The sequence below is a fragment of the Phoca vitulina genome, unplaced genomic scaffold (assembly GCF_004348235.1).
Source record: "Phoca vitulina isolate PV1807 unplaced genomic scaffold, GSC_HSeal_1.0 scaffold44, whole genome shotgun sequence".
Classification (NCBI taxonomy): Eukaryota; Metazoa; Chordata; class Mammalia; order Carnivora; family Phocidae; genus Phoca; species Phoca vitulina.
This window is the reverse complement of record NW_022589747.1, coordinates 974,298-1,001,451: the sequence shown is the minus strand read 5'-3', so window position 1 is coordinate 1,001,451 and position 27,154 is coordinate 974,298. Positions and strand designations below refer to the sequence as shown.

At 53.1% G+C, this 27,154-nt stretch overlaps 1 protein-coding gene across 1 annotated transcript in view; it reads right to left on the bottom strand.

Moving 5' to 3' along the window:
- The window catches only part of ADCY1 (adenylate cyclase 1), a 92,320-nt gene that overhangs the window by 61,093 nt on the left and 4,073 nt on the right, over positions 1–27,154 (bottom strand). The window contains exons 2-3 of the mRNA XM_032430455.1: positions 13,629–13,747; positions 9,420–9,531 (exon numbers count right to left, since the gene is read on the bottom strand). Coding sequence (XP_032286346.1) covers positions 9,420–9,531; positions 13,629–13,747 — 231 coding nt within the window. The remainder of the gene's footprint in view (positions 1–9,419; positions 9,532–13,628; positions 13,748–27,154) is intronic.

Genomic DNA, 27,154 nt, shown 5'->3' with positions numbered 1-27,154 from the left:
GCCCACCTGGCCAAACCCGCAGACCAGCCAAGGTTGGGAAGCTGCCCCACGTCCAGAGCCAGCGCCGTTCCCGGGACGTTCTCTCTGCTGGGGGCCCAGCACAGCGCCCCTCCTGACCACCGTCTTGGACAGCCGTGTGAGGGACCCTGTGCTCACATCAGAGCCCCGCACACACCAGCTCCAGACGGGCAGGTGCACGCACCTGAGTGTCCCTGAGGTTGAGGTCCATGGGACACATGGGTGGCTGTCACCAGAGAGTCACCTGCCAGGGCCTGAGCCCCAAGGGGACAGCCAGGGTCTGCACCCTGACCTGGCCGCCCACAGGGACACCCAGGACGTCCACTCTGGCATTTATACGACAGTAAGAGAGCATCCGCACCCACCTCGCCGTCCCGCTGGGGAAGGACTTCCTAGCGCCCGTCGTGCACTAGCCCATCAGTCTCAGCTGTGATTATGGCCATGACTCAAGTTTTACTTCTCAGACGCTTCCGTAAAGCTCCCCTTTATGCCCCTAAAATAGCGGACAGCCTCACAAAACTCCTTCCCATGAGCAGGTCCTGCCCCTGGACGTTCAAGACGTTCTTCAAATCGCATTAACACACTCAAAGGTGATAGCAAATCCTCTATACGTTAACGCAAGCAGCAAATTTCATGAAAATTTATGACATTTCCCAGAACAAACACACGCAGTGAGAAGCGTGGCTCGTTTCCACGTTGCATGGGTCGCGTGGGCCCGTGGGTGTCTGCGAGGGGCCGGCCTCGCCAGCACGTCCTGGGTGAGGAGCACCCCCCAGGCCCCGAGATGTCCTGCACGCCCAGAGCCCCGCGGCCCCCACTCTGAGAGCACATCCCACAGCTCCTGTTCCATCCTGCTCTCCATCCGTCACAGAAGACCTCCCTCCTGCGGGTTTCCTCCAATGAGACACGTTAACCTGAGAATTCACAGTGAGAACTCTCAGCTCCCGCTTCCTGCACGCCCACACTTGCCCGGGCCGCAACCCCGCATCAGAGGACCGGGCGCCCACCCAGCCCCGGGACCCTTCAGCAGGCAGAGCCCTCGGGCTCCCCCCACGGACTGCGAGCTGACCTCAGGGAGGTCCGGGTCTGGCCACTCAGCCTCCGAGTGACCCCGGGGCGGGCAGCCACTTAACCGTTAGAACACCAGCCTCCCTGTCTATGAAAGGGGTTCTCCTGGTGTCCCAGGGGAAGGTCATGCTGGGGGCAACCTGTCCCCAACAGTCAGAGCAGGCCAGGGACAGAGAGCCCCTCTCCCAACCTCCCCTGTCCCCAGACCCAGGGATGACACCAGGGGCCACTGCCCAGCCTCACCCCTCTCCTGGCTGCCAGGACGTCCTCCCAGCAATCAGTCTGGGGTTCCAGACCTACCCCCCGAGGAGCCCACGGAGATGACAGCGCTATTTTTGCAGATGATTTCGGGAAGGGCACCCATACCCGAGGCTGGGTACCTCAAGGGAGATGTGTGCCCATCAGCACCACCACAGGGCATCCCTGTGCCCCTGGCGTGTCCCGAGGTGCTCCCGGCGGCATCTTGCCCTTCTTTGCGTGTCCTGTCTCTGGACAGGCGGGTGCGTGTGAGCTGCTGGAGTGTGACCATCGCTGCCCCGTGCGGCCGATCTCCAAGTGAGGGCAGGGGGGGCAAAGCCACTTAGCAGGTAGCGTCCAGGGGCCACAGCCTAATTACAGCCTGTCAGCAGCAGATGTGTCCTTGGTGACCGTCCCCCAGCACGAAGCCGCGGCCCCTCCTCACCGGCCCCGCAGCGCCGGGCCAGGGACACAGCCCACGGCAGACTGGGGCAGTAAGCAGCTAACCCTTCATCTTGTCCTTCTAATCTCAAATGTCCTGGCTGTCGTTAGCTGGCTTGAGAGACCAAAAGAGGTGTTTTCACTGAGTTTGGTGCATTTTGATTTAAAATCTTCCTGGTGGTTCCGGAACACCAGTGCTGGAGCTGAGCCCAAGCCTTTACGACGACTGGACAGCTCTTCCTGAGACCTCCGCCCACGCGTCCAAACTGTCCCTCCCCCCAGGCTGGGGGACAGAGTGGCCGGTGGCCCAGAGGGGTGGCAGGAGGATCCAGGGGGGAAGGCCTCATGCTGAGCCTGCCAGGTGTGGTCTGCAGGCTCGCAGACAAGCTCTGACCCACCAGCCCTGCTGTGGGGCAGCCGTGGGGGCCTCGGAGGGCAGGGACCCATGACGTAAGCGATCGCGATCGCTGGGAGGGAGCACACACCACCATTCGCTTCGACTCCCATTCCACTTAACGCATCCGCACGCGGCTCTGTTCATCTGGCCCTTCTGTGCCGGCCCCTGGGTAAGATGGGGGTCCTGCTATCCCGGAGCCTCTGCCTGCCGGGAGGGACTGCCCAGGAGCAGACGTCTGTCCTGCAGCGGGGCCGTCTCTGCAGCCCCAGACCGGCCCGACAAGGCACCTCCCGGCAGCGCATCAGCTCCCGATGCCCAGGATGGAGAGTGCCCAAGGGACAGCCCCGTAGGCCTGACCGTGCGGGCAGGGCCACCCTCCCTCCATGCACCTGGTCTCAAGTCTAACACTAAGGAACCGAGCCATGCAAATAGTTTACTCACTTAAAAAAAATTAAATTGAGTGGCGCCTGGGTGGTTCAGTCGGTTGAGTGTCCGACTCCTGATTTTGGTGAGGGCCGTGAGTTCAAGCCCCGCATCGGGCTCTGTGCTCCATGGGGGTCTGCTTGAGATTCTCTCTCCCCCTCTCCCACTCTCTCAAATACATAAATAAATCTTTTTTAAAAACTTAAGTTGAAAATAGCAATGCCCAAAAACCAAAACCAGAACGAAATAAGCCTAAGGGTGACCACGTCGGGAGCGTGACCGCACAGTTATTCCAGGTGACGTGACCGTGTGTGCAGTGGGATGTCAGCCAAGGACCAAACAAAGAAATGCTAGAAGAATCCCAAACCGCGTGCAGCAGTCTCGTGGGTGTTGACGCTGACAACGTTCTTCTGAACTGAGGGAATCTAAACACACGAAACAGGTAAACGGTGTTATTGTCGGCAGGTTTCCAGCCTCGGGGGAGGGGAGACACGGGAATGAAAATCGAAGGAGTGAAGTTATTTGGGGAGTTGGAAATACCCACACAAACTCAGAATTTGTTGTTATTCTTCTAAAAAATACACGCATCCCTGTGTCCTGAGATGCCAGAGTATGAGCAGGCGGAGTGAGAAGCACTGGGCGAGCGACTCTGGGGAGAAGGCCAACCCCCGTGGTCCGGGCAGTGACGGCCACACTCCAGGGACAGCATGGAACCTCCTCCCAGAAAGGACACGCCAACGAGGTGCGAGCTGTCTGCTTGCAACTACACCTTCAGCAGCACGAAAGGGACAAACATTCCCACGGTCCTGGGTGGTCCCTGGGCCACGGCAACCCCTCGTGGCCCGTGGGCACACAGGCTGTCCTCTGGCAGCAAAGGCACGCTCCACCCAGGGAAACAGCGCCTGGAGCCCGAAGATCCCGATTCCCACAGCCGACTCCCGCCTCCCAGGGACCGCGCTCCTGAACCGGGCGGCCACCGGCGGGCAGGGTGGGGCAAGTTTCTACCGCACAGAAACGACAGGTTCCTCTGAATTCCAAACACCTACTGGTTTTTCAGGAAACAATGTTTATTTCCTGCTAATTAAGGAATAATTAAAGAAATCCAGGCTCATCCTAGATGAATGCAGGAAGCTCCGAAAATTAAAACTGGGGATGCACGAGTCAGCGAGAACCACAGTCCTTCTGGGACCCTCCCCCCAGCTGTCCCCCGACGGCACGCACCCACGTGTGCGCACGCGTTCCGGAAGCGGGGGTTCCTTCCACCCCACGGGCCATCCCGCACACACTCCGACCGCTGGGGTCAGCCTCTCCAGCTGAGCGTGGACGACACGCGTGCTGCTTCCTCCTCCCAGCTGGTCGCAGTCCTGACCACACTTGGCCCAGCTGCGGCCTCCCTCCTGCGCTGGACGTCCCGGGCAGAGCCCTGCGCTCCCCCGTCAGTCCGCTGTGTGCAATCCTGACGGAGCGTGCACAGCACGTCCACGGAAAGAGAACCACTCGGCAGTGACAAGCCGTCGGCGGACGAGCGCGCCCGGGCACGCGGCACCGACAGCTTGGAGCGGCTCCCAGGACTAGGGCGTCGGGGCAGGGAGGGACCGCAGGCCATTGGGTATCCTCACGTTTCACAGGCCAGGAAACCAAGGCATGAGACTCGAGGGTGCCCCAAGTCCTCGTGGCTGCCCGCCCAGCGAGTCCTGGCCCCTGGATCAAGCCCAAGGAAAGCCCAAGGAGGAGGAAGGATGGGGCACGGGAAGGACAGACATGAGCACACACCCCAGCGAGCTCCAGCTCTCAGACTGGTTTCCACGGGAACACCCAGAGTAACACAGATAACTAACACCTTCACTAACACAGGTCATGATAGTCATCTTCCAGCAACTCAAGGTTGAGCAAAACAGCCAGACCGTGCCGCAAGCCTCACATTCGCCGTGGTGGCCAGAGTCTCACCCTCGGCACCGTCCTGTCTTCCCTCACAGTCCCAACCGACCCCTGCATTCTGTCCCAGTGCTCCTGCGTGTCGGGTCGGGTGGGTCAGCAAGGCCCCCGCTGTGTGTGAGTCGGGGACAGTGCAAACTGGCCCAGCCCGGGGTGGGGTCCCCAAGGAGAGCCCATGAGCAGACACAGCGCACCCGACAGGAAACGCCTCCTGGGCTTATCCACCCTCGCCAACTGCCCACTGGCTCGGGCGCGAATCAGCCGCCCTGCCCGGGTGTGCGGCCTATGGTGTCCTAAATCTGAATGTGTCCCCTGTCGTGGGCCAGACAAAGGCCACCTCGGGCCTGAGAACCTACAACAGTACAACAAGCTCGCTCCGGAAACAGTCCCTGGAAGGGTTCCTGGGGTCACGACCCCGACTAAGGACCCGTCACCCCGAGGCGCAGGCGGGGAGCCAGGCTGGCCTCCACAGCCGGCACAGTTGGGCTCCAGCCTCGCCACGGCCTCCTGGAAGCGCCTGGAGGGACGTCGCTTCATCTGGCTGGTTCGCATCCTTGGTAAGAACGCTGGCGTCCAGAGAAGGGCCCTGTCACCAGAGCAAATGGAAGCCTAAAACGGCTCCTAAAATGGAGAAAAGGTCAAAAATACTGCGCACATCTTCGGCCAGCCGAGGATAAGGGGTAAATAAACGGCCAGTGACTGTGGAGACCAAGGCAGACACGCACACACTCCGGGCCTGGCTGCCCGGCAGGACCATGGTGAGGACGGATGTGTCTGGCTCACGCGCATGTGATTTCCAAGCACACTCGCAGGCCTCACCGCATCCTGCGCACCAGACGCCGGGACACGTGCCGTGACTTGTTGAAGCAGGGCTCGAGCAGATTGGAGGGAAAACACAATTTAAAAATACTCAACCCCATGGACAGACTAAGAGCAGAGCTTCCTAATTCTCAACTGTCCGGCAGCAACTTTGACGGGGCGGGGAATCCACGCTGAACTTCCAGAGATGGAAACATAACCTCAGAGACCCACGCTGTGCCAGATGGGTGGATGGACAGACAGCAGGTCACACCTCGCAGGAGACCAGGCCGGTCACCTGGGCAGCCCAGCAGCAGAAACCATCCAGAATGAAAGAAAAGGAAAAGGAGCCCAAAATAGAAAAGGATCCTCCTTTTCTATTGAGTTGTGGGACGTCAAGACCTGGACACAGGTGAACCGGGGTCCCCAAAGGAAGGGGAGATGCATAAGGAGTATTTGAGGGCTTTCTCCCCAAGATGACGAAACCATAAACCTACCGATGTGGGAAGCCCAAACACCGTGAAGAAAACCAAATGGAGGCACATCAAAATCAAACTGCTTAAAACCAGCGGTGAAGAGAAAATCGTGTAAGCAGTCGGAGAAAAAAGACATTTACTTGTTCCGGACAGAGGACCAGAGTGTCGTCCTTGGAAACAGCACAGCAGAGCAAACACCTGTTAACTCACAATTCTATACCCAGTGAAAAGAAATTCAAAAATTAAGGGCAAAACAAAGACCTTTCCCAGAAACAGAGACAGAGAGGATTCATCACCAGCTGGCCCGTCCTTCTTTCGGCAGAGAAACCCCATGGAGACGCGCTGGCGAATCCCACGCGCCCCGAGAGCAACAGACCTTCCAAAGGGAACGGCGTGTTTGTGCAAACAAAAATGGTAACAACGCAGAACGGGGTTTATGACAAAAAGTAAAAGATGCACGATTTCACAAAGGCCGAGGAGGGCGGCGCGTTCTGCGAGCTTCTCAGACGGAGTCAAGGAATGTGCCGTAGACCCCACAGCGCCAAGAGCACTCACCCTTCAGCCCACACAAGCACCAGGGCCAGGTCACAGAACACACTCTGTGAACCCACACACCGGCAGAAAAAGTAAAACAACAAGGAACGGATGGGACGAACCCCAGGGAGCCGACAGCACAGCCCTCGAATGTGGACTGTCGGGATTCGAGGTAGAAATGGCAAACCCAGCCCTTTACATAAAAAGTCACAAACTGGTGGGGGGGGGGAGAAGGCATAGAAAAAGACATGTTTCCTGACAATAACCAAAGGAAAGCTGAAACGGACATACTAACACAGGACACAGGACAAAACTAGATTTCCAGTTAAAGAGGGTCATCTCTTTTTAAGATTTTATTTGTTTATTTGAGACAGCGAGCACACGAGCAGGGGGAGTGGGAGAGGGAGAAGCAGGCTTCCCGCGGAGCAGGGAGCCAGATGCGGGGCTCGATCCCAGGACCCTGGGATCATGACCTGAGCCAAAGGCAGACGCTTCACCGACTGAGCCACCCAGGAGCCCCAAGAGGGTCATTTCTTAATGAAAAAAGAATTAATTAGGAGTCCCTAGGTGGCGCAGTTGGTTGAGGGCCCGACTTTAGATTGCGGCTCAGGTCATGATCTCAGGGTCGTGAGATCGAGCTCCAAGTTGGGCTCCAAGCTCAGTGGAGAGTCTGCTTGGGATTCTCTCTCTCCCTCTCTCTCTCTCCTGCCCCTCCCCCCACTCAAGCTCTCTTAAAAAAACACACACACACACAAAGAGCTAATTCATCAGGAGGGCCTAAGAACCCTAAATGTTTAGGAATCGAATAGCAGAGCCTGAGAACACAGGCAGCAAAACTGGCAGACAGAGCTATAAATTACATCGCAGAGCTCAACAGCCCTCGCCCAGTAACTGAGAAAACAAGTAGCCAGGATGTGCGTAAAGACGCAGAGTGAGAACATGAGCAGCACCGCCTGAAGAAGGACAAGGTGAGTGTACGGACTCCCATTGTCCTGGGGGCTGGGGCAGGTGCCGTTGTAAGAGACTGGGAGTGGGGGTGGGGACAGTCTCCGGGGGCCAGCGGGGGGGGGGGGCGGGCAGCCAGGCTGGTGGCACTGCTAACCACTGAGTCACTGAGCGAATGTGTCCCCACCGGGACCAGGATGCTGATGTCTGGACGCTGGAAAGACCGATTCCGACAGTGGGGGGAAGGCACACCCTTCCATCAGCAGCGTGTGCTCAGACAGCCCCAGTGGCCGGCGGAACCCTCATCCAGAATCTTCCTCGGGAGGCGCAGGAGGAAGGTGCAGGCCCAGGAAAGCTCGGAGCAGCACCAAGAGAGCCCCGGGCCACCAGGCACCCTGGCCCCGGACAAAACACATGTTCTGACCGCACACAGGAGGTGCTAAGCTCCCACCAGGCCAGCGAGCCACACAAGCCACAGGGGACACGCTCACACTCCTCACTCCTCCTTTATACTTCCCCAAAACCACAGGTGTCGGGCACGGAGGAGGCCCCGGAGAGCCTTCGTGTGGGCAGAGACAGCGGCTCCCCAGGGCACGAGCCCAGAGGCCCCCCACCCCGAGCACAGGCTGCCAGGGCACCCAGCGGACGTGACGGCCAGAAGCAGCACCCGCCCCCGGTGGACAGCCGCTTCCTACTTTCATCCTGGGGAGAGAAGCAGCAGCGTCCCCCACATGGGGTCCCGCAGAGCGCAGGCCCAGGACATCAACGGGGTGCCACAGGAGAAAGGGTTCTAGCGCCGACCGATTTGGAGCAAGCGGGACCTTACAACTGGACGTCTCAGGATCCCTGCCACCCCTCAGGGAAACTGCAGGGTGGAGGGCGGGGGACGGGGGGCGGCGCCCAGGTCCCACATGCCGCCCAACCCCGAGGCCGAGTGTTCTCCCGCCTGCACCCGATCCTAAAACTGCAGCCAGCGTGACCACCACCCACTCCGCCTGCAGGTCACGGGCAGATGCTGGGGCCTGGCATTCTGTGTCCCGCCCAGGGGCCAGCCCGAGTCTGCAGCCCGTGTGGCACCCTCACCCCGCCCTGCACACACAGGGACATCCTCACCACTCTGCTGTGTGAGCCACACGGGCAGGGGACCTCTCCTCCCTCTCCCTCACCAAGGGGATGTCTGTCCGCTCTTTCTACCAAGCCCTTTAACTGTGACCTTCCCTGAGAAAAGTTCTGACTCTGAGCAGTTTACCCCTCCCCCACAGCCACCTGCTCAGGGTCCCTCTGCATCCACCTGGAGGGAGGCTGGCCGGGCAGGTGGGCGTGGCTCTACGTCCCTGTGTCCCCGCCCAAGTCCTTGCAGGGCAGGGAAGGCAGGTGGCAAGGTGCAAGGACACCAGGCGGTCAGTTGCCTCCGAAAGCCCAGGCTGTTAGCCCGGCCTGGGCTTGACCTCTGCAGGGCTGAATGTGACCTGCCCTGGGAAGGTCTTAAAACGCCAGCGCTCTCCTGCCACAGGCAAGGGGCTTTGTCATCGTCAAACGTCACCAACTGGCCCCAGCCGTGACCCTCAAGGCAGAGCTGCCCGCGCAGGGCCTCACGACCCAGCCAGCTGGAGGCGCTCGGGCTGCGCTAGGGAGAGCGCTTTCCTTTGCGCCAAGGAACTGCGGGTGATTGACAGCTGGGCGGGGCGAAAGCGCTGGGCGGTCCGCAAGGCGGGAGCTGTGGGTGATTGACAGCTGGGCGGGGCGAAAGTGCTGGGCGGTCCGCAAGGTGGGAGCTGTGGGTGATTGACAGCTGGGCGGGGCGAAAGCGCTGGGCGGTCCGCAAGGCGGGAGCTGTGGGTGATTGACAGCCAGGCGGGACCAAGGCGCTGGGCGGTCCGCAAGGCGGGAGCTGTGGGTGATTGACAGCTAGGCGGGACCAAAGCGCTGGGCGGTCCGCAAGGCGGGAGCTGTGGGTGACTGACAGCTAGGCGGGACCAAAGCGCTGGGCGGTCCGCAAGGCGGGAGCTGTGGGTGATTGACAGCTGGGCGGGGCGAAAGCGCCGGCCGGTCCGCCAGGTCACACCCGCACCACGGGAGCCCACCCAGCACGCTGGTGCCCCAGAGGCAGCTCCAGTGACCCGTGCACAACGGGGCGCTGCGCTTACCGTGGCCAGTTCATCAAACTTGCCGAAGAGCTCGTTGAGGAGCTTCACCAGCTCCTGCGCGGTGCACTGTGACGCCAAGCCCGTGAAGCCCACGATGTCCGCGAAGAGGATGCTGCAAGAAAAAGGCACCAGGCTGCCTCCTCCGCGGGCACGCGGGGCCCAGCCTCCCAGGCGGACCGCAGCCCCCAGAGCCGTGCCGAGGGCTGCCTTTACGAGCACCCCAAAATAAACCTGTTTATTCCTCGGGGTGGGCTGGAAGGGAAGTGGGGGACGCCCTCACGGCCACGGGGGTAGTGAACGCTGGGGCCAGGCGGAGCTCCGGCTGACCCCCCAGGACACGGGCGGGGCACAGCTCCACGGCCACCAGACCTGCCCCCAGCCCAAGACGGCCTGTGACCAGTGGCCAGTGAGCACAAGGGATGTGCCTGTCGGAAGTGAGCTGGCCTCCTCGCCCCTTTCCCCTCCTGCCCGCTAACAAGGCGACAGAGCCCCGGTGTTGTTGGAGCCCGGCTGTGGATCCCCGAGCCTCACGGAGGGGCCGACTGGGTCTGCATCGGGCCAGGGCCTCACCTGGCGGGATGGAAGCCTGATGTGTGGGCATCCGTTTGCTACAGAGCTGGGCAGGTCTAAACAAGGGTGCCCACCCCCCAGCACAGCCTCCTTCCTGGACACTCTACAGCCATGAAGCCTCACGCAGCACAGCGGTGCCGTCACTGTGATTTCTGCTGCATACGGAATTCCTGACTGTTTAGTTCAGCCCTGGAACGTGCCACCCCCAGCCCCCACCTCCACCACTCCCTATGAAAAATCACACGTTGGTCTTGTTGGCAGTCACCTGCATGTGACACATCACTTCTCTCCCACTTCTCTCCTAGTATCTGGCTTTTAAAGTTCGATTACGATGTGTCTGGGGGTGGCTCTCTTTGTGTGTGTCCTAACTGAGTTTCTTCAATGTGTAAGTGAGCGTTTTTCATCGAATTTCAGACATTTTGAGCCATATTTCTTTTCAAATATTCTTTCTGTCCCTTTCCTCTCCTCTGGGACTCATTATGGGTGTGTTGCTGGGCTGGCCGGTGTCCCTGGAGTCTCTGAGCCTCTGTTCTCTCTCTGTCACCCTTTTCTCATTCTGTTCATCAGGTTCCATGACCTCAACTGTCTGTCTTCAAGTTCACCAATTCTTTCTTCAACCTGCTCAAATCTGCTCAAGGTGGAGCTCCCCTAATGACCTTTTCATTTTAATGTATATTTCAAAGTCGGAATTTCTGGAAGTCTTTCTCATGTTCCCCTTTATTTAGACATGGTTTGTTCTTTGAACATATTTAAAATGGGTGCTTTAGGGGTGCCTGGGTGGCTTAGTAGGTTTAGAGTCTGCCTTCGGCTTGGGTCATGATCTCGGGGTCCTGGGATGGAGCCCCACGTCAGGCTCCCTGCTCAGTGGGGAGTCTGCTTCTCCCTCTCCTTCTGCCCCCCCCACTCTCTCTCTCAAATAAATAAAATCTTTAAAAAATATATGTGATTTAGTTTTGTCTAGAAGTCCGATGTGTGGGCTTCCTCTGGGACAGCTTCTATTGACTGCTTTTTTCATTCCTGTGTGAGTCAAACATTTGTGTTTTCTTGCATGTTGCATATATTTTTATGGAAAACTGGATAATACAATGTGGCAATTCTGAAAATCAGAACCCCCCCCCCCACCTCAGGATTGGGGTTGTTCTTGTTGCTATTTATGTTGTTATTTGTTCAGTGACTTTTCTGACAAATCCTGTAAAGTCTGTTTTCTTTCTCATGTGGGGCCATTAAAATCTCTGGTTGGTTAGCCTAGTGGTCAGCTAATGACTGGACAAATTTCCTCACATGCCTGCAGCCAGTAAGTCTTTCAGTCTTTGATGATGGGCACTCAGCCAGGCAGATTCCAAATCTGTCTTAGTCTGCTCTTCCTGCTTGCACACAGCCTCAAGGTCAGCCTCAAGACCTCAAGGACAGCCCGGGGTCCTCGTGGTCTTTCCTGAGCACGCACACAGCCTTACCCTTGTGCACGGTCTTCTGATTCCCAGAAACATCCCCAGAGCCTTTCAAAGCACCTGACAGACATCTCGTTCCCCAGTTTTAAATTTTTAGTGCTCTGCTGCTTGCCTCAGCTGCTTTCACTGTCTCTGACAGCTATGATGTTAAACAATTGTCACTGATTGTTTTTAACAAATGTCCCAGGGCAAAAGCTGTTCACACTGAGTGTCGAGTCAGGTCAAATAAAGACAAGCCTTGAGCAAGGTTTTCCAGGGAATTCCCAGACAGTCAAATAATGACACAGTTCTCTGAGGATTTTTCAAAGCCCCAACCCCATTCTGTCCCCTCAGGTGGCTGTCAGTGGACAGGTTTTCCCTGTGTTTGCAGCTGCTGGTTTTCAAAGCTATCATGGAGCTAAAAACGGTGGAACAGGGTAAGTCAGAACTCTACAAAGCTTGCTGTTTTTACCAAGATTTAGGTGTTTTTCTTAAGTAAACATTCCTGGATTCCTGCAAGGCTTGGGCTCGTTTCCAGTGTCCTGACAATGTTGACTCTGACAGTTCTTGTCAGTATTGTCATTGCTTCTATGGAGGAGAGGATTTTCAGATGTCCTTACCCCACTGTTCCTGGTGGCATCAGCCTATCAGCTGCAAATGGTGTACCGACTCAGGATTTTAATCCTGGAGTGATGGGGACCAGTGAGGGACTCTAACAAGGACGGTGAGGAGAACAGTGAGATGTTCACATCTGGGCTGGAGGAAGCCATCTCTCACCCTGGCTTCCCCTCGTACCTCAGAGCTGTCAGACCTGCACCTGCTGGGAATGAGGCACCTACCAGGGGATGTGGGTGGAGATTTTTCAGCCTCACAGGGAAACAGTGACTTTCCACATATGTGTCTGTTGTCCCAGGGCATCGTGCACCAGGCTCACCCCCAGCTGCCGCCCCAGGAGGTCCCTGACATCTGATGCCTTCCCTACTGTGGGTGCGGACGCTCTACACCCCTCCCCCCAGGGACGCCCTGGATTGTTCTGGTGGTCTGTCTCAGCAGGGCGCTGGGTCATTGCGCCACGTCCTTACTCACGAAGGAGAGTCAGTGGGTGAATGGGAAGTCTAGGTGGATGTCAGAAGCAGCCAGTCCCAGGCGCGGCCCCAGCCCCACCACTCACGGGCTTCACTTTCAACCTCAGTCTCCTCATCTACAAGTACAGGCGACAGTGCCTGGGCTGCCGGGACTGGAATGCTGGCCCCACACCCTGGGGCCTTAACCTCACTGGGCTCAACGTCCTCCACAGGAGGACAACACCGGTCCTTCCCGAGAAGCACAGCAGTGGGAGTGAGCATGCTCAGCAGACAGCGGCTGGCCACGCCGGCTCACACACACGGGTGGCTCGGACCCTGATGGGGAGGGGCCGGCAGCCGCAGGCCTTACTTAGCTCATTCCCGACGGACAAGCACCAGCTTGTGGGGACTCAGTCCACAGCACTCAACACAAACAGAAGGAGGTTTTGATCCTGTGGTGTCTGCGGGGGCCCAGGGTCGTCCACCACCGCCTGCCTGAGTGACACTCATGGAAAGTGCAACACTCAGCTAGTGTAAGCACTCTTAAAGAGAAGGCACAACTGAGTGGAACCAAGTTATTTTTAGTTGCATCTTTAAAAACAAGCACACAAACCTCAGAGTGTGTCTGGGGCGAGCTGGTTCACCCGAGGACTGTTTCCTCACCTGCAAAACGGGAACACTCCCTACCTCCTGGGGCTGCCATGAGAGGAACCGAGTGAGGGAGAGGACGCCTACCCCAGACCCTGGCACCGAGTAGAAGAATGCTCAGCTGCTACCCTGATGTGGGCCAAGTCCCAGCCCAAATTCCGCCACCCCAGCCAGTTCAGGGGCAGAGTGCCAACCCTCTGTCTAGCCCACGCAGGAAACGGGAGGTGAGGAAGAGTGGGACAGAGCAGCTGTGACACCCATCACCCAAGAATTCTCCAGCCCCACCTTCCGTGGGACCTGCTTCCCAGCTGGCAGGTGCTCACCTGCGCCTCCCGACCCACACCTGGCCCCTCCTCCCCTCAAACGGGGGCCCTCCACCCCCGTCTGCTTGTGGCCTCCCACCCCCTCCATCACCCCCACCCCCACCATCGCCTGCCATTTCCATCACCCTCACTTGAGCTCCCCAAGGCCCACCTCCGCCAGGCCAGCGTCAGCCCTACCTCACATTGTCATGCCGCTGGATGTAAATCTTGTGGAAAATCCTCTCGGGGGGCTTCAGGAAGTCCTCCTTCATCTCCATGGCAACATTCCGGGGCAGAAGGCTCATAAGCAGCCGCTCCTGGACAGGAGAGACAGGCCCGTGTGATGCCGCGGGGCCTTCCCCGCCAGTCCTCAATCACTCCCCTGAGGGTGGTGCTGACGAGCTGCCCTGCGTCAGGGGTTGCAGACCCTCCTCGTGTGCACCAGCATGCGGTCTGGTCCTGCAGATCCTGCCTGGCCCCCAAGCCCCGGCGGGTTGTGCCCAGGCCTGGCCTGTCATTACACAGGTGACTCGCTCCCCGAGCACTGGGAAGGGGCCGGCATCACCTCCAGAACACCCAGGCCTCCATGGCAACCCTCCCCCGTTGCCCCCCCACCCGTGTGCCCCAGCTGCACTAAGCAGAGGTCACAGGCAGGAAACACAGGGCGGCCCGGCCTCACTCCCCACCCCACTGCCCAACACGGGCCTGAGAGGGACCTCAAGATGGGCTGTAGAAACCCATCCCCCAGGACCAACAGGGGTCCCCTGATCTCACAGAGACAAACAGACAACACTGCATTTCCCCCCTGGTCTTGTCTTCTTTTTTTTTTTTTTTTTTTTTTAAAGATTTATTTATTTATTTATTTGAGAGAGAATGAGAGACAGAGAGCATGAGAGGGAGGAGGGTCAGAGGGAGAAGCAGACTCCCCGCTGAGCAGGGAGCCCGATGCGGGACTCGATCCCGGGACTCCAGGATCATGACCTGAGCCGAAGGCAGTCGCTTAACCAACTGAGCCACCCAGGCGCCCTGGTCTTGTCTTCTGATTTTTTCCTTCTCTATGGGGGTCAGATGTTTTCTTCCCCCCCCAGAGAATGGAATCAACATCTAGGCTTTTCCAGAGGAGGCTTGCTGCCCTGGAGACTCCATCACTTTTTTGAGGACACGGTTTCCTCATCCAGACCCTGCCTCTCTTCCTCCCCAGGGTCCTAGCCTGACCTCAACCCCACTGGCCCTTGACCAGCCAGCCTCACCGGCATCAGAGGCCCATCCCTTGGTCCCTCTCACTCCCCTTCCCACCCTGCTTCGGAAAGCAAAGAAGAGCGAGGCCTGGATCCACCCTGAGGTCCACACACACAGCTGCCAAAGGGACAGGCTCCGATGCAGAAGAGGGACATCCCAATAGTGCAATGGCCTATGGCCACTCTTGACATCAGGTCAGCTGTGGGGAGAGGCCTCCAGGTCCCGGGAGAGCACACGACTCCAGACGTGGAAGTGTCCAGGCTGAGCACGTTGAGGACAGCCCAGGGGCTAAAAAGCCACTGCACAGGGTGTGGGAGCTGCGGGATGACTGGGGTCTGGCCGGTGGACGCTGACCCCCTCCTTGGCCGGGGGGCCTCTGGGACAAGACTGAGACACAGTCTGCGGTGGCTGGTGGTGCCAGAGGGGGAGAGAGCCGGGGCAGGGCTCGCTCGGGCCGCCACATGGACAGGCCAAGAGCAGCATCAGCAACGCGAACACACCCAGAAGCTTCTGGAAATGCCGTGAGGCACAAGGTGGGGACACAGATGCGGCTGGACACTACAGAAGGCCGCCCACGAAGGGCCCGAAAAACACACAGCTTCACGCTCTCTCCAGGGAAAGACCCAATGTCATGGGGCCCTACACCCCAGGCCACCGAGCCCCGTTTAGGGGCTCAGGGAGTGACACCTACCCCCAAGTGCCCTGCACAGAGGGTCCCTGGGGAAAAGGATGGCTGCCTGGCCTTGCATCTCAGCTCTGCCTTTTTGGGTCAGTTCAGCCCTATTTGAATTCCATCACATCAGACAGGGAGACAGGCACACAGCTTCCTCAGCAGGTGCTCAGAGAAGGGGTCTTACTGTACTGCAGGGCCCACTCCCCACCATGCCTGCCACACCTCCGAGGCCCACTGCTCAGGGCGCGGCTCTTAAATCCCTCATCAGCACCTACAAAAATGCGACATCAGATCAAACAAGGGAGGCTGCTTCCCCCCGCGTTCATCACACTCTCTTCCCCATCAGTATTCTCCTAACGCCCTGGGAGATCCGCTCTCTCTCTGAGGACCCAGGCTTTGGCACACCTCCGGGACCTGGTCTCTCCATCGCCTCAGCTGCCCTGCACGATCTGGAGTTAGGATAGGGAAACTGAGTCAGCCGCAGACCAAGGGCTGCACCAGGAGGGAAGGAGGACCTGAAAAGGCAGAAGGGACAGGAGGGCAATGTGCTGGGAATGCTGGGCAGTGCCCAGCAGGTGCTGGGAGAGAGGCGAAGGCAGACTGGCCACTGTCTCCGGACCCCTTCTCCACCTCTAGCATGATCGTCTAGCCCCTCACTCTCGTCTGGGGCTTGGTGACCTAAAATAAACACTTCGAGGTCCAGCCTCTCCCCACAACTAGAGGTGGCCCACGAGATAGGACTTGAAAGGTCACGTGGGAGCTACTGGAATGTTCCTTAAAGACAGCCTGTTCTTCCTTGTCTCCCTCTGTTGCTGGGGATACAGTCATGATGTCTGGTTCTCTACCTACCTTCTTGATTCATGAGGATGAGGGTCACGCACTAACAATGGCAGACTAATTAACAGATGGAGACTGGGTTGTTAGGGTGGCATGGATCAGCTCTGCCACATCAACCATAAAGGGCCTCCCTGGAATCCATATATGAGGGGGAAAGAGTGCCCTCGTTGTGCATAAGCCGTAGTTGTATGAAATTCCTAAGGGCAGGCTGTCCTTCTGACCAAAGGCTCAGCATCAGCTCCACCCACGAGATTAGCGATAGTACCTAAAGCCGACACACATAACCAGGAGTAAAAGCATGCAACTTTCCCATAGGGAGCAAAGCACCATCTGGCAAGATCAAGCACCCATCCCCGATTAAAAACAGCAAAACCTAGGACAAAGTCGTTCTCTGACATCATAAAGATATTACCTGAAATCCACATCCAATCTCAAACCTAGCCTTAAAGCCCCAAGCAGGAATAAACACTGTGAACAATGCATCAGAAGCACACAACACTGATGCGTTCTAACCGACAAAATAAAATACAAAGCCAGAAATCAAAAGGTCAGATTTATGAAGATGGAGCCTACAAAGTATCCATGGATCAGACAAAGCATCCCAGCGTCTTATGAACATTACTACATGGCTCTTGACTATCAAAACATGACTTCAAATAAATGTAGTATTCCTAAAAATCATTCGATATTTAAGTAACAGTTGTGAGGACTCTGCTTCCAGGAGACTTTGTCCCCCTTCTCCCGCTACGTGTACTCAAGTCCTGGGCGTTACATGTGAAAGTCATGAGAAGACTCTGAAAGACAGAAGGAAGGAGGCACAGACGTGGGGACTGGGGAGCAGCCCAGAGGTGAGGCCCTAGGCATTCTGTTCACCTCATCCCCCAGACTGACTGCTGGAGACAGGGCAGCCCAGAAACATCCAGAAACACCAGCAGGCACCACAGTACGCTCTCCCCAAACCCAGCTCTCTCTGGCCAAAGGGCCAGGAGAGGGGCAGCCTCATGAGAGGAAAACTGTAGACAACAGCAGCCCTACTCCAGGCAAACAACCGAAACTCCTGCACATGTCCACACTCCCCCCGCTGTGAGGAGACACCGAGCACACAAGGGCACCAGCAGCCCGGCCTTTTCCCTGCTGCTCAGAGTCAGGGGAGACCAAGGGCTCTCCTGCTCCTCCCTCCCAGGCAGGAGCCAGACCCCCTCTCCAGCGTGGCAGTAAGGTGGAACCACCATGAGCCCCAACAGAGGCCCAGTGTGGCACCCAGACTTTCCACCACACCTGGAAGTGTCAAGGTGGTGGCCCCTTTCCCTGCCAAGTGAAGTCACAGAAAACCAGTGAAAACACAAGGTCCAGAGAAGACCCAGAGTCTCACACACAATACTCCAAATGTCCAGGTTCCCATCGAAAACCACTCAGCATCTCAGAACCAGAACAGTCTCAACAAGTTAATAAAGACAATCAACAAACAGCAACACCAAGATGAACAGAATAATCAGAATAACTAACAAGATTTTAAAGCAGCTCTTGTAAGAATAATTCAATGAGCAGCCACAAACACACTTGAAAAAAAGAAAAGAAAAAAAAAAAAAACTCGAGCAAAGAGATAGAAGATACAAAAGAGAGTCAAATGCAAATTTTAGAACTGAAAAAAAATAATGAAATAAAAAGGTCGACAGGTGGTAGAGAACAGAGGAAAGCCCAGTGACCTTGCAGGCAGAATGAAAGAAATTGCCCAAACTGAAAAAATGGAGCAAATAGACTAGGGGAAAAAATCCCCAGAACACAGCAACCCATGGGACTGTAATAGAAGATCCAACATTCATGTCAATGGAATCACCAAAGACAAGAAAGAAAATGGCTATAAAAAGTATTCAGAGAAATAATGGATGAAAAGTCCCTAAATTTAACAAAGACGTAAACCTCCACACCTGGGAAACTGGGAAGACCCCAATGCAGACAAACCAAAGAAATCCACACCAGGACACAACATAGTCAAATGTCAGAAAACTAAAGACAACAGACAAGCCTTCACGGCAATGAGAGAGTAACAATGCCTCTCCCACAGAGGAAAGACAGTTTCAATTAGAACAGATTTCTCATCAGAAATCATGGAGGCCATGAGAAGGTGGCACATCTTTTGAGTGCTGAGAGAAAAGAACTGTCCACCCAGAACCCTTCAGGAATGAAAGAAATCAAGACGTCCTCAGACAAGGGGAAAGTATGAGGATTTGTCACCAGCAGTCCTGCCCCAAAAGAATGGCTGAAGGAAGTCCTTCAACCAGAAAGAAAAGGAGAAAAGGAAGAATCTCTGGGTATCAGGAAGGAAGAAATAACATGGTATGAGCAAAATTACACATGAGTACAATATATTTCCCTTCTCCTTTATGTGCTGGTTGAAGCAAGATTTACAGCATCACATGGTGTGGTTCTAAATGTATGCAGAAGAAAGATTTAAGACAGTTTTGTCACAGATGAGGTTGAAGGACATGGAGGGGGGTTTCTGCACCTCACTCTATCTGGTAAGATGTCAACAACAGTAGAAAGTGATGTTATGTGCATAGAGTGTAAAACCTCCCGTGACACTGAGAAAGACAGGCACTCAAGGGCACAATAATAAATCAAAACTGAATTCTAAAAAAAAGTTCAAGTAACACGCAGAAAGGCAGGGAAAAGAAACAGAGAAGAAAACAGAAAACAAAACATAAAATGAAACATTTCATTACATGAAAAATAAGTGTTCTGAACACACAAAAGACAGACATTGGCAGACTGGATTAAGAAAGCATGACCCAGCTATATGGAGTTGCCAAGAAACTCACATATAAAATAGGCTGAACAGAAAAGGATGGAAAAAATACACCATGCAAACACTGATCAAAAGAAAACAGGAGTGTCTATTTTACTATCAGATAAACTAGACTTCAAGGAAAAATACTGTAAGTCAGAAAGGGACACTACATATGATAAAAGTCAATCCACCCAGACACAGCAATCCTAAATATGCATGCACCAAACAACACAGCTTCGAAACATATAAACCAAAACCTGATAGGACCAAAAGAAGAAAGAGACAAATCTGCAATGTTAGCTGAAGACTTCAATACCCCATATATCAATAGGTGATAGAAAAGCTGGACAAAGCTCAGCACTGATACAGAAGCACTCGAGAAGACCATCAGCCAACAGTATGTAATCAACAGTTATAAAACACCTCACCCAAGAAGCACAGAATACACATTCTTTTCAAGCACCCACAGAAGACCCACCAAGACAAGCCATATCCTGCCTGGATAATGACACAAACTTCAGCATATTTAAAAGAATTCAAATAATAGTTTATGGAAAATCATGGACTCCAACTAGAAATCAATAGCAGAAAACAACAGAAAAACCCCCAAATATTGAGAAATTAGGCAAAAATAATTCTAAGCAATCCAGGAGTCGAAAGGATATCCTAAAGGAAAATTTTAAAAATACAAAGAACTGAATGAAAGTGAAAATACAACATATCAGTATCTGTGGCATGCAGCTCTGAAAGGGAAATTTATGAGACGATAGGCTTGCATTAAAAAAGAGAAAATTCTCAAATAAATAATCTAAGCTTCCTTCTAAAGAAACTAGGAAAAGAAGAGCAAGATAAACCAAAATTAGAGGAAGGAATAGCATAGTAAACACAAGAAGAAATCAGTGAAACTGAAAACAGGAGAAAAAAAAAACCACAAAATCAATGGAACAAAAATGTGATCCTTTAAATATATCAATAAAATATATAAACCTCTAGAAAAACCAGTGAGAGAGAAAGAGAGAGAGACAGATGTGACACAAATAAACAAAATCAGGAAATATATCACTACAGACCCTGCAGACACCAAAAGGATAAAGGGAATAGTAGCAAATCTTCACACATAAATTCGACAATTTCAAAGAAATGGACAAACTTCTCAAAAAGCACAAACCACTACAACTCACCCAATAAGAAATAAATACTATGAATAAAATATTTGAATAGCTCTGTAATCTATTAAGTAAACTGAATTCTTAATTTAAGAACTCATATAAAAGAAATCTCTAGATCCAGATGGTTTTACTAAATATGTCTACCAACTGCTTAAAGAAGAATTAACAGCAATTCTACCTATAATCATCCAGAAAATATCAGCCTTAGAAAGATCTTTCTAGATATGTCTCCTCATGCAGGGGAAACAAAAGCAAAAATAAATTATTGGGGCTATACCAAATAAAAAGTTTTGCACAGCAAAGGAAGTAATTAACAAAATGAAAATGAAATGAAACCTACTGAATGGAAGAAGATATTTGCAAATGATAGCTTCAATAAGGGGTTAATATCCAAAATATATAAAGAACTTATACAACTCCACATCAAAAAAGCCAAATAATGCAATTAAAAATGGGCAGAGAATCTGAATATATATTCTCAAAAAAAGACATACAGATGGCCAAAACCACAATGAGATATCACCTTACACCAAGCGAACACATCCTAATTCATTATATAAAGTTAATATTATCTGACACCAAACCGGATCAAAATAAAAAGAAAACTACAGACCAATGTCTCTGGAGAATACAGATGTAAAAATCCTTAACACGATATTAGCATATCAGCAATACATAATAACACCTGACCCAAGTTTAATCAGGGGACACAATGCTAGTTCAATATTGAAATATCAATCAATGTTATATACCATATCAACAGGATAAAGAATAAAAATCACCTATCTCCACTTGTGGTGAGCATAGCATATACTATAAATTATAGTATAGTTTATAAACTATAAACTTGTCAAATCACTATGTTCTACACCTGAAACTAATGTAACACCATACATTGTTGCACATTGTAATGACGTTGCAACTATAACATATACTTTAAAAGTTATTTTTTAATCACATAACCATTGATTCAGAAAAAGAACTTGATAAAATTCAACATCAATTCCTGATGAAACTCTCAGAAAAATACGAAGAGAGGGTAACTTCCTCATCTTGATTAAAAAAACATCCAGAAAAAAACCTACAACTAGTATCACACTTAATGGTGAAATAACTAAACACTTTTACCAGTATCAAGCCAAGGATATCTGCTTTTCCCACTTTTATTCAACATACAGCACTGGAAAGTACAGTCAGTGAAAGAAGGTAAAAAAGGGAAATAAAAGGCATACGCACTGGAAAAAAGGAAATAATCCTGTAAATATTTGCAGATAACATGATGGTCCACGTAAGAAATATGAAGGACTGAAAAACCATGTGAAAACAAAACAATATCAAAAAACAAAAACAGAAACAAAAGCTCAGAAGGTTGCAGGATACAAGATCAACATACAAAAATCAGTTGCATTTCTATATACTAAGAATGACCACATGGACAATGATATCAAAAATACAATTTATCATTTACAATCATTCAAAAAATGGAATCGATAGGGGTAAATATATCAAAACATATATAGGACTTGCATGCTGAAAACTACAAACCACTGGTTAAAGAACTTGAAAAAGATCTAAATAAATGGGGAGACATACCATGTTCATGGACTGGGAGACTCAGAATAGTAAAGATGTCAATACTCCCCAAATTGATAGACAGGCTTATCACAAATCCTATCAAAATCCCTGCAAAGATTTTAGTAGACATAGGTCAGATTATTCTAAAATTTATATAGAAAAGCAAAGAAACAATAATAACTGAAATCATTTTAAAACAGAAGAACAAGGTGGGAGGAATCACTCTACTTGATTTTGAGATTTATTATATAGCCACAATTACCAAGACTGTGTGGAAGGATAAACACACAGAGCAAAGGGACAGAACACAGTCCTTGGAAACAGACTCACACGAATGCACCCAATTGATTTTTGACAAAGGTACAAAAGCAATTCAGTGGAGGAGGTATACAGGACTACCATACAATCCAGCATTACTTATAACAGCCCAGGCATGGAAACAATCTAAGTGTGCTTTGATGGATGAATACATAAAGTATGGTACATATATACAATGGAATATTATTCAGTCATAAAAAAGAAGGAAATCCGGCCATTTATGACAACACAGATGGACCTATGGGGTACTACACTAAGTGTAATAAGTCAGACAGAGAAAGACAAATACTGTAGAGTCTCAGTTACATGTGGAATCTTTAAAAACTGAACTCACAAATACAAAGAACAGATTGGTGGTTGCCAGAGGTCAGGGGGGTGGGGGGGCAAAGTGGGCACGGGGCAGGAGGGGGTCAAAAGGTACAAACTTCCAATCATAAAATAAGTAAGTTCTGGAGATGTGATGTACAGCATGATGATTGTAGCTAACCATACTGAATACTTGAAAGTTGCTCAGAGTAGATCCTAAATGTTCCCATCAAGAGAAAAAAAAAAAAAAAGTATAACTATGTGAAGTGAAGGATGCAGCTAAACCTATTGTGGTGATCACCTCACAACATATACATATACCAAATCATTATGTGGTATGCTTTAAACTTATATGATGTTATACGTCAATTATATCTCAATAAAACTAGCAATGGAGGACATACAGTATTTTCAACAGATGGTGTTGGAGCAACTGGACAGCCACAGGCAAAAAAAAAAAAAATGAGCCTGGATCTAAACTTCACACATGATGCAAATATTAACTCAAAATGTATCATATATTTCAACGTAAAATATAAAACTTTAAAACTTTTAGAAAACACATAAGAGAAATCTTTGGGATCTAGGGCCAGACAAAGAGTTTTAGACTTGACACCGAAAGCACAATTCATAAAAGGGCAAGTTGACAAACCCAACTTCATCAAAATCAAAACCATTTGTTCTGCAAAAGACCTCATTAAGAGGATGAAAAAACAAGTGACAGACTGGGAGGAAATGTTTGCAAACCACATACCTCCCAAAGAACTAGTATCTATAATATATAAAGAACTCTCACAGCTCAAGAATAAAAGCTAGATGATGATGATGATAGAAAAACAGATGATAGATATGATAGATGATAGATAGATAGATAGATAGATAGATAGATAGATAGATAGATAGAAAATAGACAGATAGATAGATAGATCATAGACAGACAATACATAGATCGATCAGTTAGAAAATGGGCAAAAGACATCAACAGACATTTCTCCAAAGAGGACACAGAGATGGAAATAACCACATGAAAAGATGTTCACCATCACAGCCACTAGGGAAATGCAAATTCAAGTCACCCTGACACATCAGTACACACCTATCAGAAGTGTTACAACAGCCAACAGTGACACCAGCACCTGCTGGCGAGGGTGCAGAGAAACGGGTTTTTCTGGGAGTGAAAAATGATCCAAACACTCTAGAAAGCAGCCTCACGATTTCTCAGTAAACTAAACACGCAACTACCACACGACCCAGACGTTCACGCCAGAGCAGTGAAGACTCACGTTCACACAAAAAACCACAGGAATGTTCACAGCAACTTTGTTCGTGATCGCCCCAAACTGAAAACCACCGAGATGTCCTCCAACAGGTGAGCGGTCAGGCCAACGGTGGTCCATCCACACCATGGAGCACAACTGAAAGAAAAGGGGGTGAGCCGCTGACACAGCAAGAACCTGGATGATCTCCAGCGGACGGTGGAAACGCCAGCCCCAAAAGTGCACACGCTGTAGGACTCCACGCACAGGACGTCCCTGAGACGACACATTTACAGACACAGACAACAGACCGGCAGGTGCCAGCTCCAGGATGGAAGTGGGGAGGAGTGTGGGGGAGCACGCGGTGCCGGCATGTTCTGTGTCTTGGCCGCACCTGTCAGTCTCCTGCTGCTGGGGAAGCGAGGTGAAGGGGACATGGGGTGCCTCTGTCTTGTTGCTCACGACCACATGTGCATCTGTAATTAGCGCAAACTAAAAAGACTCCATGAAGAGAAAACAATGAATTGGGTGTGAAAACCCTCACACATTGGTGGTGGGAACGGAAAACAGTAAAGCCGCGTTCGAAACGCTTAGCAGTCACCCCGTGACCCACGGTTCCACTCCTGGCCGAGGACCCCTCCTCCATCGGCCCAGGCCTGCTTCTCCACCTCCAACTGCACCAGTGCGATTTCACGTGGCACCCAGGAAAGAGGCCACGGAAGGAGCTCTGAGGCCGGGGGCTCACCCAGCCCTGGGCACCGCGAGGCCTCTCGCCCGCGACCCAGCCGGCCGGCCTCTCCTCACCTTCAAACCATGCACCCGGCTTCTGTGTGAACTTGGCAGGTGCCACGGACTGAAGTGTGTCCCCTCAAAATTCCTGGGTTGAAGTCTTAATCTCCCATGTGACTGTATTTGCAGAAAGGGCTTTCAGGAGGTAATTAAGGTTTAATGAGGCCAAAGGGTGGCATCCTAATCTGACAGGACCAGCGTCCTGCTAAGAAGAGAATGTGGTTTCTCTCTCTGCACATGAGCACCGAGAAAAGGCCACACGAGGGGTTTTAAGAACTCAGTGGGATGCACCTGCCTCGTGTGCAGGTAGAAATGAAGCATCAGCAGGAAGGAGGGATGGTCGCCCTGTTCCCATGGGACCACCCACCACGAGCACCCTGCATGCTCGGCCGAAGGAATGCTGGGCAGGCCCTGCTTTCCAGAGCTGGATCTTGCAGGAGGAGGGACGGAGGGTGTCCCAGGCTGCCCCTGCCCCACGACCCAAGTCAGAAGGTCTGGTGCCGGCCTGAGCCAGGGGCGCTGCAGGGGCATGGGGCGGGGCACGGTGGCCTCAGCTCTGCTTCCACGGAGTCCAGGCAATCGTGGGGATGACAACACATGGGGTCATGCCAGCCCCTGCCGAGCCTCATACACTGCACATCGACGCGCCAAGGGGTCCAGACAAAACCCGCTCCCCGCTCGGCACCAGGAGCCAAAGGGCCTCGGGTTGACCGCACCCACAAACACAGCACTGGGAGCAGGGCCACTCCCCATGTGTGTGTGCGACCTGCGTGTCAGCGACTCTGGAGGGTCCCCCTGCGTGTGCATCCCCAGGACAGGTAGGGCAGGAACGGCGCCTTCCCTGGACACCCACATGGCTCACGGGTGAACCCCCGGACCTGGAGATGACTATTAGCGCCAAGTCGACAAGTTAGCGGTCATGGGGTTGCCAAATCCTTTGTTTTCTTCTTGAATCAGTTTTGAGAGTGGACACCTTGTGGGAATTCGCACATCTCGTCTAAGTGTCCAAATCTTCTGGTATCAGCGCATCCTGAGTGTTCCCCTCGTACCTATTTTTAGCCCGGCTCTGTCTGCAGCCGCGTTTCCCACCCCTGAGACCTCTGTGTGCCCGCTCTTTCTTCCCGATCAGTCGCTCTAAGGCTTTCGTATTTCAAAGACTCAATGTTGGACACTTTTGTTCTGAAAGGGAAAGACCCCTGTTAAAGGACCCTCCCAGTCCTTTTGGAGGATCTGACCTCGGGGATCTGTGAGCCCAAGCCCTCTGCTGAGCCTAGCATGGCTCAGGACACGCGGGGCTGGAGAGGGGGTGTGGCTGGTCTGGGGGTTCCTGGGCTTCAGCCAGCTCTGCCACCAGCTACCCTGTCCCTCACCTCGTTGTCCCTCGAGTCAGAAATTCCCTGAGCCAGCCCCAGGTTTGCAAAACGGAAGAAAGTCCTTACAGGCCGCACACAAAGCAGAAGCCTGAAATCGGGGTATGAACTCAGGCAGGAAGAACTTTCTGGATCACGCACCTCCTTGTGCTCGGCCATGACCTGCACAAGGGTCACCCCCAGCGTCGGTGCTGATTTGGTGGGAGGGGTGGTCTCCACACACCCAAGTCCCTCCCAAAGGAGTCAGCCTCGGGGACACTGACAACTCGGGGAGCTTCTCCAACGTACGGCAGAGAAGCTTCTAGAAGTAGAGGAGCGTCCAGTGCAGCAGACAGCCCTGCCCACCGGCTCCCACCAGCAGGGCAGGAGATGAACACACTCAGGTTCTGGGGCAGAGCTGGGTACTTTCTTCTAGATTGGTCTCCGCAAACAGAAGGCTGTTCGTTCTAAATGACACGGGGGGAGGAGAGCGATCAGCAGCTCCTCCCTGGGGGCATCCCAGGCACTGAACACCCTACAACCCGCACCAAAACGGCACTGACCAACATGGAGCAAGAAGGTGTTGGCATCAGATCGGCAAACAGTGGGCAAGAGCCCGCCAGCCCCAGATTCGGAGCAGAGCCGTGCGTCCCACGGTGTCCTGTCCCGCCGCTGGGACAGGCAGGGTTCTAACCCTGGGGGTTTGCATCTCAGGGCGGACCCTGCTCTCCCCTCCCGCTTGCCCCTCTCGCAAGCCTGCTGGCTGGGGGTGTCACCCAAGCCAGGCCCGTCCTGCGGGCACAGCCCTGGGGAGGGGGAAGCACCTGGTTTGCACTCTGACACACACTGTCTCCTGTTCTAGGAAGCTTCCCATCTCGGCCCTGCTGGGTGCACACTCACGGCCCCCACCCCTGCCTCCAAGTTCTTACCTCTGCCTGACCCCTGCTCCTTCCTGCCAGTACCCGTCGGAGCCCTGCACGCAGCCGCGTGCACACACCTGCCTGCCCCACCATCTCCCATGTCCTCCCAGCTGAGGCCACAACAAATGAAGGACCCCCCTCGAAGACCACCACGCACCACGCACATGGGCCTCGGCTTCTCTGCTTATGCTCTTCCCCCAGCTCACATCACCCAGGACCCCATTCCTAAACCCAACCCCCCCAACATCTGCCACCTCCTGCAGAAGCCAGTGGGCTCACCTGCCACCACACAGTGGTCATTCCAGAGCTGGACACCCCAGCATCCTCTCCCAGAACCAAAGCATGTCCCCTCGGGACCCCCTCTCAGAATCAGGGTATGTCCCCCCCAGGACCCCCTCCCAGAATCAGGATGCATCCCCCCGGGACCTCCTCCCAGAGTCAGGGTGCGTCCCCCAGGGCCCCTCCCAGAATCAGGGTGCATCCCCCCAGGACTCCCTCCCAGAAT